Genomic DNA, 13,146 nt, shown 5'->3' with positions numbered 1-13,146 from the left:
AGGTGGCAACTTTCCACGGCAGATGGCGGCACATGGCGAGTGTTGCCCTGCCATTATAACACACATTACCTTATTAAACAAATGAACAAATCCCCAAGGGCCGTGACGAGGATTCGAACCTGCGTCCGAGAGCATCCCAGACGCTGCCTTAATCGACTGAGCTACGACATGGTCAAAAGGAGTTGAAACCGAAGTTCTACTGAACTTACTGGTCTTCAGTACATTACCACAGTCCCAGACTGTGGCTTCTGTGGCATCCCCCCCGTAACTGCAAGCTTCCCTACACACTGATTACCTTAATGGGGGCCATGGCTAACGACAGTAGATGAACTGAACTGGGTTTTTTGGTTATGCATACCCATATACAGTAACAGCTCATCATGGTTCAGCCGGTAGTGCGTGGTGCACACCCGCCCAGGGATGCGGGTATTCGATCCCACCTAATGGCTCAAATATGTGTTCTCATATATCACATTCCTGTGTTTCATTGCAATTGTAGGCACTTAAGTTGATGAATGAAGACGCAACACTCACTTCTCTGATGTTGATGTGTTGCATAGGACACAAAAGTTAGCTGCACCACTAAAGTGGCAACATTTTCAACGTGAGATTTTCAACTCGCTGTCGTTAAATAATATGTTGTGGCTGTCATTGGCGAGTCTCTCGACTCTCTGAGGACCAACTGCATGGCTGAGGAACGATGAAATTGCCGTTGCAAAACTGCAATTCTGGGACGAAGGGGAACGAAGGTGGCACATTACATAAACATTTCAGCTCCAGACAAAGATGCGACAAAATATTAAGATGTTAAACACCTCATCTTAAAGGAAGGTCTCACAACGGCTGGTAAACAAAAGTTAAACGGGTTTTCTTAGATGTTTATCAACTACAACGATGCGTATTCCTTTTGTTCAGTGTGAACAGTTAGGGCCTGCAACAGTGCCAACAATCATGGAGCCCCTGCAACAGTGCCAACAGTCATGGGGCCCTGCAACAGGGCCAACAGTCATGGGGCCCTGCAACAGGGCCAACAGTCATGGGGCCCTGCAACAGGGCCAACAGTCATGGGGCCCTGCAACAGTGCCAACAGTCATGAGGCCCTGCAACAGTGCCAACAGTCATGGGGCCCTGCAACAGTGCCAACAGTCATGGGGCCCTGCAACAGTGCCAACAGTCATGGGGCCCTGCAACAGTGCCAACAGTCATGGGGCCCTGCAACAGTGCCAACAGTCATGGGGCCCTGCAACAGTGCCAACAGTCATGGGGCCCTGCAACAGTGCCAACAGTCATGGGGCCCTGCAACAGTGCCAACAGTCATGGGGCCCTGCAACAGTGCCAAGTCATGGGGCCCTGCAACAGTGCCAACAGTCATGGGGCCCTGCAACAGTGCCAACAGTCATGGGGCCCTGCAACAGTGCCAACAGTCATGGGGCCCTGCAACAGTGCCAACAGTCATGGGGCCCTGCAACAGTGCCAACAGTCATGGGGCCCTGCAACAGTGCCAACAGTCATGGGGCCCTGCAACAGTGCCAACAGTCATGGGGCCCTGCAACAGTGCCAACAGTCATGGGGCCCTGCAACAGTGCCAACAGTCATGGGGCCCTGCAACAGTGCCAACAGTCATGGGGCCCTGCAACAGTGCCAACAGTCATGGGGCCCTGCAACAGTGCCAACAGTCATGGGGCCCTGCAACAGTGCCAACAGTCATGGGGCCCTGCAACAGTGCCAACAGTCATGGGGCCCTGCAACAGTGCCAACAGTCATGGGGCCCTGCAACAGTGCCAACAGTCATGGGGCCCTGCAACAGTGCCAACAGTCATGGGGCCCTGCAACAGTGCCAACAGTCATGGGGCCCTGCAACAGTGCCAACAGTCATGGGGCCCTGCAACAGTGCCAACAGTCATGGGGCCCTGCAACAGTGGCAACAGTCATGGGGCCCTGCAACAGTGCCAACAGTCATGGGGCCCTGCAACAGTGCCAACAGTCGTGGAACCCTGCAACAGTGCCAACAGTCGTGGGGCCCTGCAACAGTGCCAACAGTCGTGGGGCCCTGCAACAGTGCCAACAGTCGTGGGGCCCTGCAACAGTGCCAACAGTCGTGGGGCCCTGCAACAGTGCCAACAGTCATGGGGCCCTGCAACAGTGCCAACAGTCATGGGGCCCTGCAACAGTGCAAACAGTCATGGGGCCCTGCAACAGTGCCAACAGTCATGGGGCCCTGCAACAGTGCCAATAGTCAGTGGCCCTGCAACAGTGCCAATAGTCAGTGGCCCTGCAACAGTGCCAACAGTCAGGGGCCCCTGCAACAGTACCAACAGCCAGTGCCCCTGCAACAGTGCCAACAGCCAGGGGCCTGCAACAGTGCCAACAGCCAGTGCCCCTGCAACAGTGCCAACAGCCAGTGCCACTGCAACAGTGCCAACAGCCAGTGCCACTGCAACAGTGCCAACAGCCAGGGGCCTGCAACAGTGCCAACAGCCAGGGGCCTGCAACAGTGCCAACACCGGGAACCAGCAGTTGTGCCACAGGCCTCCTGAATCTACTAGTGTTTCTCGGAGTTGAGATAACTTTTGAAAGCCCCCGGTGAAGCATCATATGTCCAACTTCTGGCTATAAAAAGGGACGCCTCAAACTTTTAATGGTGACTCTTTCCCCCCGGGTGGTTCCGGGTTATGGTGGTGGCACTCTCATTAATGTTGTCGGTGTGGCTCGGGTGTTATGGGTCTTGGTGTGCCATTGTTAGTGCTACTGCCCTCGTTACTCGACTAACTCCTCGTTAGGAGTTGGGGGGGGGGGGTACTTGGGCCTTGCGTGTTCTGTGGTCTAGGCGTGTGTTTGAGTGCGGTCATGCGAGTTGTGCGTGTGTGTATTCACCTAGTTGTGCTTGGGGGGGGGGGTTGAGCTTCGGTTCTTTGGTTCCCGCCTCTCAACTGTCAATCAACACGTGTACAGGTTCCTCAGCCTGTTGGGCTCTATCATATCTACACTTGAAACTGTATATGGAGTCAGCCTGCACCACATCACTGCCTAATGCATTCTATTTATTAACTACTCTGACACTGAAAAAAGGTCTCTAGTGTCTCTGTGGCTCATTTGGGTACTCAGTTCCACCTGTGTGCCCTAGTGTGTGTGCTCCCTATGCTAAATAAACGTTATGTAGTGTTATTTATCTACCCAATCAATTCCTCTGAGAATCTTTTATGTGGTGATCATGTCTACCCTAACTCCCCTAAGTAGGCGTGGGTTATACGTGCCAATATTTCTTAAAACGTTCGAACACTTCCGGAACAAGTGCTTCACTGACGAATTTTGTTCGAACCACAACGCTGTAAATGCTTCACCCACGTACTACAAATAATCGCCAACAGAACCTAAACACCTAACCTGACCTAATCTATGCCTGTATATGCGCAATATGGTAATACATCATTATATTAATTCATATTTGAGAAAAGTCCCGTTTTGAATGAACGGCATGTAAACATTTATGAATACGTCTGTAGGATCGACCGCTGGACGTAATGGACTTGAGTCGAGGACGGGTTGCTTAACCGAATAATATATACTGTTTTGACCATGAGAAAGCGAGCTATGGCGAACGGTCTTGTGTACGATTTGACCATAGCCTCCGGGATCTAACTGCCATAGTTACCCTTCGTTACCTGGCGCTCGTAACCTGTGGTCACACACATCTAATTCACGACAATTTCAACGCTATGGACCATAGCGTCGAAACGCTCATGCTGACGTAGAAAAGACGTACACGTACACGTAGAAACTGACGTTTCTACTTGCGTAGAAAAGCACCCTAATATTGTGGCTACCTCGGACTAAGGAAACAATGACCTTGATAGTTATGCGGCTTGCCAAAGCGTGTCCTCAAATGTAAATTAATATTTAAAAAAACTAATGGTCTCAGACACGTTAGGTGTTCCGGTTCAGTTAAAAATTATTTGTATAAAAAAAAACAAATAGCACGTAGGTGAAGCACTTAAGTGCTAGGAATCGAATACAGTAAAAAGGATTGATCAACAGAATAATGAAACGTGATCAGTTCTGTGTCCAGCTCCTTACTCTCAAACATTATAGCCGTGTGGGGCCACATGTAAGGTATTTTACATTCACAGACAGAGTTTGGCCGCTGAATTAATAAACATTTGTTTTTTATTTATGAGAACGAGCTGTCACGGGTGAGTTTGTCCGTCTGCCCCAACGAACAACCAGACTAGCATCAACAAACATCACTGACCTATAGCAAGGGGACTCCTGTAGGTCGTTGCGGTCAATTGTATCACTTTTCTCCATAAACCACTTCACTAACGTACCACTCCATCGCCGTTAGTAAGTCGTGGACCACCAGCTTCGAGCACACGGCAGCGTTATCGCGGTTTATCAAGCGGGAACATCGGACACCTGCACGGGCTTCAAGCGACTGGCCAGGGGCATGCCCCGGACGTGTGCTGGCAGCCCCGGCCGTCTGCGGTGCTCGTTGGATAGTCTGCCTTCTGCCGTTGGATAGTTCTTGGGCGTAAGGCGCCGCTCGAGGTTACTAATGCACCACAATACCTTACAGAACACGAAGTATATTTTAGTCCTGAACAGAGTTCAAGTGTAATGTAAAATCTGAGTATATATATATACTCAGATTTAGATTATATATATATATGTCGTACCTAGTAGCCAGAACTCACTTCTCAGCCTACTATTCAAGGCCCGATTTGCCTAATAAGCCAAGTTTTCCTGAATTAATATATTTACTATAATTTTTTTCTTATGAAATGATAAAGCAACCCTTTTCTCTATGTATGAGGTCAATTTTTTTTATTGGAGTTAAAATTAACGTAGATATATGACCGAACCTAACCAACCCTACCTAACCTAACCTAACCTATATTTATAGGTAAGGTTAGGTTAGGTAGCCAAAAAAAGCTAGGTTAGGTTAGGTTAGGTAGGTTAGGTAGACGAAAAAATATTAATTCATGAAAACTTGGCTTATTAGGCAAATCGGGCCTTGAATAGTAGGCTGAGAAGTGCGTTCTGGCTATTAGGTACGACATATATATATATATATATATATATATATATATATATATATATATATATATATATATATATATATATATATATATATATATATATATATATATGTCGTACCTAATAGCCAGAACGCACTTCTCAGCCAACTATGCATGGCCCAATTTGCCTAATAAGCCAAGTTTTCATGAATTAATGTTTTTTCGACTACCTAACCTACCTAACCTAACCTAACCTAACTTTTTCTGGTACCTAACCTAACCTAACGGATAGAGATAGGTTAGGTTAGGTTAGGTAGGGTTGGTTAGGTTCGGTCATATATCTACGTTAATTTTAACTCCAATAAAAAAAAATTGACATCATACATAATGAAATGGGTAGCTTTATCACTTCATAAGAAAAAAATTAGAGAAAATATATTAATTCAGGAAAACTTGCCTTATTAGGCAAATCGGGCCTTGCATAGTAGGCTGAGAAGTGCGTTCTGGCTATTAGGTACGACATATATATATATATATATATATATTGTGACGATAATCTCCTTCAAGAGATTGAGCCTGCTCTTCCCTTCAAAATTACGTCTTCACAATTATATAAAAAGACTATGGAAGAAATGTCCAACAACAACACCAGCACCAGCAAGGCTTGCAAGGGTGAGCAGAAACGTATGCAGCCCGCCACCTGTTCGGACCCAAATCACCAAACTACCCGTTGATCGCTACGGCTCCGCTGATTGGTCGCCGGTCTGGCTGCACCTGCACTCGCCCCCCAATACTACCCGATGTCTGGGGTCGCCCCAACATCAGTCTTCAGAATGTTCCGTGCTTTCGTAGCCAGCACACCTCCCAGCTAGACTCTAGAGTGTACTGAGAGAGGTGGTGGCTTTAAGCCAATATTCCAGCACCTCCCATTTACTGTTGTATTGCACTTCTTGTTATTTTGCCTTAACGTAACTTTCATTGTGTCATTTAAGTATTCTTATTATTTTGATTCATTGATTTTATTATACATATTTGTTTGTCCATATTTTCATGTTTTGATTTATTTAACGTAATTAAAATTTCATTGTTAAAGTTTACTTGTGTTTTGTGTGTCTTCTCCTTACCTTACCACAGACGAAGTTCCAGTTTTTCTATTTTTTTTATAACTATGTGACGAGGCCATACCCCTAGCCTTAAACAGCCGAACACCAACGCGTTACCGTCACAATATATATATATATATGTCGTACCTAATAGCCAGAACTCACTTCTCAGCCTACTATGCAAGGCCCGATTTGCCTAATAAGCCAAGTTTTCATGAATTAATGTTTTTTCGTCTACCTAACCTACCTAACCTAACCTAACCTAGCTTTTTTTGGCTACCTAACCTAACCTTACCTATATATATAGGTTAGGTTAGGTTAGGTAGGGTTGGTTAGGTTCGGTCATATATCTACGTTAATTTTAACTCCAATAAAAAAAATTGACCTCATACATAGTGAAAAGGGTAGCTTTATCATTTCATAAGAAAAAAATTATAGTAAATATATTAATTCAGGAAAACTTGGCTTATTAGGCAAATCGGGCCTTGAATAGTAGGCTGAGAAGTGAGTTCTGGCTACTAGGTACGACATATATATATATATATATATATATATATTCGTTCTAAAGTATTGCAATTAAAATATAATTAAATTTAATACAGTATACAGTTTAATACAGTCACTTGTGTTGTCCCGTCTTGAGTACTGTTCAGTACTCACTTCCCCCTTCAGAGCAGGAGAGATTGCTGAAATAGAGGGAATACAGAGAACATATACGGCACGCATAGACGCAATAAAGCACCTAAATTATTGGGATCGTCTCAAAGCCCTCCAAATGTACTCACTAGAAAGATGACGAGAGAGATATCAAATAATATACACCTGGAAGATACTGGAGGGCCAAGTACCAAATCTACACAGTAAAATAACAACGTACTGGAGTAAACGTTATGGAAGAAAATGTAGAATAGAACCAGTGAAGAGCAGAGGTGCCATAGGCACAATCAGAGAACACTGTATAAACATCAGAGGTCCGCGGTTGTTCAACGTCCTCCCAGCAAGCATAAGAAATATTGCCGGAACAACCGTGGACATTTTCAAGAGGAAACTAGATTTATTCCTCCAAGGAGTGCCGGACCAACCGGGCTGTGGTGGGTATGTGGGCCTGCGGGCCGCTCCAAGCAACAGCCTGGTGGACCAAACTCTCACAAGTCAAGCCTGGCCTCGGGCCGGGCTTGGGGAGTAGAAGAACTCCCAGAACCCCATCAACCAGGTATCAACCAGTAATTAATTTTGTCGGGGGTCAAGCAGCCTGTGTGTATATATATACATGTTAGGCATATGAACAAATCCACAAGGGCCGTGACGAGGATTCGAACCTACGTGCGAGATTATCCCAGACGCTGCCTTAATCGACTGAGCTACGACATGGTCAAAAAGAGTTGAAACCAGAAGTTGTACCTAACTTACTTGGATCCTGCAGTCTCTCCGCGAGACAAACCAGGGTGGATGTGTTCATTTGATACATCGCGCTATTGTGATTTCTGTATGTCATGTTAGACATATATCGAGGTCCTCCCACCCTAGGTCAAAATATTCATATCATGAGGCTAAGCTATCGCAGTGGCAGATATCAACACAACTTTGTACATTGGAATGAAGTTATTGTTGACAAGCTTGCTCTGTACCTCCATTTGATCAATTTGCATCTTTATTGTTTAAATCCAACATTATGTATGTAACTCGATGTATGTACCTTTACCTGAATAAAAAATCTAAACCTATTTGCACAAATGTGTAACATTGAAAGTTGTTATTTTCAGGAATATCTCGAAAGATAAATTATGTACAAACAACTAAGAAAAGTTGGGGCAAGGTGGTAACCTAGATGAATACATGAGTATTTATTTATCCCCTAAATGTTAGTAGTATTAAGTCGGAAATTTTGGTTAAAAGATTTTTTTATTAACTAGCTTAGGTATACACAGCAATGTGCTGCTACCCTATTATGTATGATATTCTATATCTATTCGATATCACACTGTCTAGTGGATTTTTTATGTTGCCAGTACGTATAATTATCGGGTCTAAACATGTCACAGCTCCTTATACGCGTATAAAGAAATTTTGGTCAAAAGAATCAATATACATTTGTTATCCATCTAATCTTACAATTTACTTCGTTTTCTTTGTGTTTTAGGAAATTCATTTTCTTTGATAACTTCAGCAGAAGCTATTGAATATATTTATCTTTACTAATGTGTCGTCTGCCCTATGGTTATTGTGAATACAGTAATATGAACATAACTAACAGTATATATGTGGAGCTTGATAACTCCCCCTGTGCCTAAAAATCTATAGCTACATGTTGCTTTGGCACTGGATTATTTAAGTATAAGATAACGAAAAGTTAAATAGCCTACCGTAACGTATTCGTTCCATAATCGCAAAGCCAAGATTGTTATATAGAATTGAAGACTGTTTCAAATAAGAATGGAATTCACTTCAGGTTCAAAAGATATTTTACTTCACTTCTTCCACCATTAAAATTCGCGATGCCATTCACAGGAGAGTCATTCATCTGGTCAATTCTCCTTGTCTCAGTGTTAACCTTGAATCATCAGCCCAGTTTTAATCTGAGGTTCTAGTTTGCAAGTACACTTGAATACTTTAGTTTTAGTTCAATACGAAGATGTATGTAGTTCAATACATCGGCTGGAAACGAAGCCTTTGGTAAACAAACAGGCCTAAACCATTAGGGGTATCCTCTGATGGAGACGTAATAATATTGTAAACATTTCCGCCATGTATAAAAATAAGTATATGAATGTTGCAGGATGTAAACATTGTCAGTACCTGACTTGACAGTTTATGACTCCCTCAGACCTGCCGCCTCCACGACTGACGGAGGGGCTGCTCCCGGACCAGTCCAAATACCGCAAGAATTACCCTGGCGCCCGCCTGCGTGTGGGCGCTCCCCGGCCCTCACACCTCTCACACACGCATGGGTAAGTTATGTGTACTCTCTCACACTCATGGGTAAGTTATGTGTATTCTTTCATACTCACGAGTAAGTTATGTGTACTCTCTCACACTCACGGGTAAGTTATGTGTACTCTCTCACACTCACGAGTAAGTTATGTGTACTCTCTCACACTCACGGGTAAGTTATGTGTACTCTCTCACACTCACGGGTAAGTTATGTGTACTCTCTTACTCTCACAGGTAAGTTATGGATGTTTTTTATGGAATTTGACATTTTTTGTTGGCGGATTTATTGTTTTTTTTCATATTTCGATTTTTTGTTTACGGATTTCGATTTTTTGTTGGCTTATTTTATGGAATAGTCACTTTCTATACTTTGGAAGCATAAGCAGTCAGAAAATAAGTTACCACCCATTAACAAATGAAATTGTTATTCAGGAACAGGAATATTATACTAGGTGATCGTATAATCATTCCCAAATGCGGGATTAAGTATTGTGTCTTTACGGGTATGAGACGTGAGACATGGGTGCGACGCAGGGTTCGAATCTTGTCACGTGACCGAAAATTTGTCTTTTTAGGTCAGGTGTTGCCCCCATCAGGAGGGTAGAGCCACACTCCATCAACTTCGGGGCCTCTAGCCTCTCCATGGGCGCCTATCACCACCCCAGGTCAGTAGTCATCTTCAATTGAGCTCCTCCTAAATTTGCCAGCAGAAAGTAGCCTATCATAGCCTATTTTGCCCGAAAGCTATGCGTGCTAGTGGCTTTATAAGAATGTAAAATCCATCATCATTATTATGTACTCTCTTAACCCCCAATGTACCTTCTTGTATATAAATAAACAGCAAAGTATCCCACATAATAGGGCACATAATAAATTATACAAAACAAGAAAAGCAGGCGTGAGTGGGTATTTGGGTAAAAAAAATTGGTGGGTAAAATTATTTCATGTTTGTGAAGGTTAGTGAGTACGCTCGTGCATGTATGTGTGTGTGCGTGTGCATTCATGCAGGTGTCTTATGTTTGTGTATGGGTGCGCATATGTGCATAGCCAATTGGACTAATAGGTAAATATGTATTGGAGAACGTTAGACTGGTACAGAACTTACCATAGTTTCAGGGAAGTGTCTATGACAACGATCATGTTATCTCCAGAGAACCTGTCATATACTACAGCGCCGCTCACCCGGTACCTCTTGGCGGCTCCCCGCTAGTGCCTCCACCACACCAAAACACACACCAGCCACGCCCACAAAGACCTCACCCACGTCCGCAGGAACGTCCACAATCTCCTGTGGAGAAGCAGCCACAGAAGCCTCAGTTCCGGCCGTCCAAGTTGCTGCCGTCCACCTCCAGATACACCACCGCTGCCACCCTCGCACTGCTCCCTCCACCATCCACCCTGCCTCCAACAAGGTTAGAGATGTTGACCAAACCACATACTAGAAAGTGAACAGACGACGACGTTTCGGTCCATCCTGGACCATTCTCAAGTCGATTGTGGCACACAATCGACTTGAGAATGGTCCAGGATGAACCGAAACGTCGTCGTCTGTTCACTTTCTAGTGTGTGGTTTGGTCAACATTTTTCAACCACGTTATTGTGACTACTCGTCTGTAAGGGTAGAGATATCTTGATAGCTGGAACACACTCATTTATAGCCATCTGGTACATGTAGTTACCCGTAAACTACAATTGCAAATAAGATAACAAGACGTTGTGAATTCTAGTAGAACATAGCAAATAGTTTTTCCTTAAATTTCACCATAAATTGAACTACAACTACATTTTTTCAGTAGCGTGGTGAGGCCAGCCGGCCCTGATGTGGTAGGAGCAGCCTCGCCAAGGAAGCCCCAGCAACCTGCACCCCGTCAACCCTCTGACCCAACACCTTCCCGCAGAGGCCTGGTGGACGACGCCCCTAGCCCGGCACACACAGGTACTCGTACCGTCACGGCTAGACAGCCTGTACTCGCGTGTGCACAACTAGCCTATAGTTATACACAGAAATCACAATTGCGTGATGCATCAATGAACAAATCCACGTCCGAGATCATCCCATTGATCATGCTCAATAGCTCAGTCGATTAAGGCAGCGTCTGGGATGATCTCGGACGTAGGTTCGAATCCTCTTCATGGCCCTTGTGGATTTGTTTTAGCCCATAGTTATATCTGGAACAACCAGCGTGGAACTCTCGGGCATGGATGACAACGGTAAAACAAAGGTTCCTAAAATTCTTCACGTTAATTAGGATTGAAAATTACGATTTATTTTATATAAGTTTTTTTGTTAGTACCAAAAGAGATTTTGTATTTATTGTGTATAGTCTTATAAGGTTCGATGAGACAACCTCGTTTCGGTCCAAGAGGAACTATTGTAAGTGTGAGAAGCCAATTTTTCCTCACGAGTGATCGGGTAGGTGTTTATAAGGTACGTAACTCCCTTACAGAATAGTAAATTCCATCCCATTTGGACAGTTTGAGCCCTTACGCTAAAAAAATTCCTTGTATATTCATCGCATACTGTGTATTCGTTGCCGTATTTGTTTATAGTACGTTATTCAGCTAGGCGGCTGCTACAAGTAATATTTTGACATCTTTTAAGTTTTATCTTAAAAACTTGTCTGCAAAATATGGTTTCTGGAAAATGCAATCATAACTAAGCACAAGGTATTTACTATGGTAGAAAACTGATGCGTGTATTCTGGTAGCCTAGTCGGGTGCCTTCAGAGTCTGCTCCTGCCTTAATTCATCCTCCGGAGGACATCCATGTAACTCTTAGTCTCCGCAGGTGACTCCTCCACCGCCTCCCTCACGCCACTGGGCACCATCACTAAATCGGGTGTAAGACCGAAGATCAGCCACCGTGCTGGGGCTGCAGGTGCTGGTCACGAAGCCAGCCCAGGACAACGGGGCCCTCAAGCCACCAACGTTCCCAGCAGACACCCAGGTACTCCAGACTGTTGTGGCGCATGACACACGTTCCACACATATAGTAGCCCAAACTATTGATATCCATAATTCAAATAGTAATGTGTATTGTATTATGAGAATAAAATAGCCCATACTGTTGCACTGTAGGATTCAGAGAGCAACAAAATGTAATGTTGCAGGAAGCCATAGTCTGTTGTGTTGCATTGTATGACCTTAGTAACCCCTGTTTATTGTGTTACAAGGCTCTGGTAGCTATAGACTGTTGTCTTGCATGATTCGGTTAATCAGAAACAGATATATTACACGAAATAAGTTACAAAATTTGGATTGCATGGCTAAAGTATCGTACATGATTTACATACTCTTGTACCCACAGGTTGCAGGATAACACCAGTCAGCCACAGACAAAAGCTATTGTAGGCTGTATTTCGACAACAAGCTCAACTGAGAAAGTAAACAAAATTAACATAACTAAAATACCTGTCCTAGTCATACTGGGGCCCCTGATTAGTAGTGTATATTAATGGTATGTTAATCCTTGATTAGATGTGAAGCAGATTATCGATTATGTGTGCACTTTGGTTAGCCTTCTCTAACAACATAAAGAATATATACATTAAACTATGTAATTAGCTTATCAAAACTGTATCTTGCTTAGCTAAACAGTTTTGGGGGTTAAATTTCTGAACTATTTATGTGTCTCGAACCTCTTTCCACTACCGCCCACAGGATAGGTATGGCCGTATGGGGTCACCATGTACCCCAATACCATGGGGTATTGGTGTACATTACCCCCCACAGGATAGGTATGGCGTCCACTACTACCCACAAGATGGGTATGGAGCGCATAATAAATGAACTAAACTAATATAAACTAAATTTCTCTAACCTGCCTCTCCCGCAGTTACTGGGTACACAAGACCAGACAACAGCCCTTATAACTTTGTGGCTGGCGATGTGTACGCTCCGCCTCCCATCCTCCAGAGAACTAAACCCAGAAACACGCAAAAGCCTATTGCCAGGTGGGTACGAACCTGTAGAACCTACTCCCTTGTAGTGTAGTGTTCGCAACATGTGCATATGTTGTCATTGCAGGTGCGACTAGTGCACGTGCACACAATTATAATTTTAATTACTAAATACTGTTTCCGACATTGGTTCAGGGT

The 13,146-nt window shown here is 44.1% G+C and overlaps 1 protein-coding gene and 1 long non-coding RNA gene across 2 annotated transcripts in view; one reads left to right on the top strand and one right to left on the bottom strand.

Moving 5' to 3' along the window:
- Nucleotides 1-4,515, bottom strand: part of LOC138366660 (uncharacterized) — a 46,396-nt gene extending 41,881 nt beyond the window's left edge. The window contains exon 1 of the long non-coding RNA XR_011229213.1: nt 4,250-4,515. This is a non-coding gene — a long non-coding RNA (uncharacterized lncRNA). The remainder of the gene's footprint in view (nt 1-4,249) is intronic.
- LOC138366659 (uncharacterized) overlaps nt 1-13,146 on the top strand; it is a 48,892-nt gene that overhangs the window by 24,295 nt on the left and 11,451 nt on the right. Inside the window, exons 3-8 of the mRNA XM_069327880.1 lie at nt 8,943-9,066; nt 9,625-9,714; nt 10,201-10,461; nt 10,843-10,985; nt 11,838-11,996; nt 12,885-13,002. Of these exons, the coding sequence (XP_069183981.1) occupies nt 8,943-9,066; nt 9,625-9,714; nt 10,201-10,461; nt 10,843-10,985; nt 11,838-11,996; nt 12,885-13,002 (895 nt within the window). The remainder of the gene's footprint in view (nt 1-8,942; nt 9,067-9,624; nt 9,715-10,200; nt 10,462-10,842; nt 10,986-11,837; nt 11,997-12,884; nt 13,003-13,146) is intronic.

The sequence above is a fragment of the Procambarus clarkii genome, chromosome 20 (assembly GCF_040958095.1).
Source record: "Procambarus clarkii isolate CNS0578487 chromosome 20, FALCON_Pclarkii_2.0, whole genome shotgun sequence".
NCBI classification, from domain to species: domain Eukaryota; kingdom Metazoa; phylum Arthropoda; class Malacostraca; order Decapoda; family Cambaridae; genus Procambarus; species Procambarus clarkii.
This window is presented reverse-complemented; position numbering and strand designations above follow the sequence as displayed.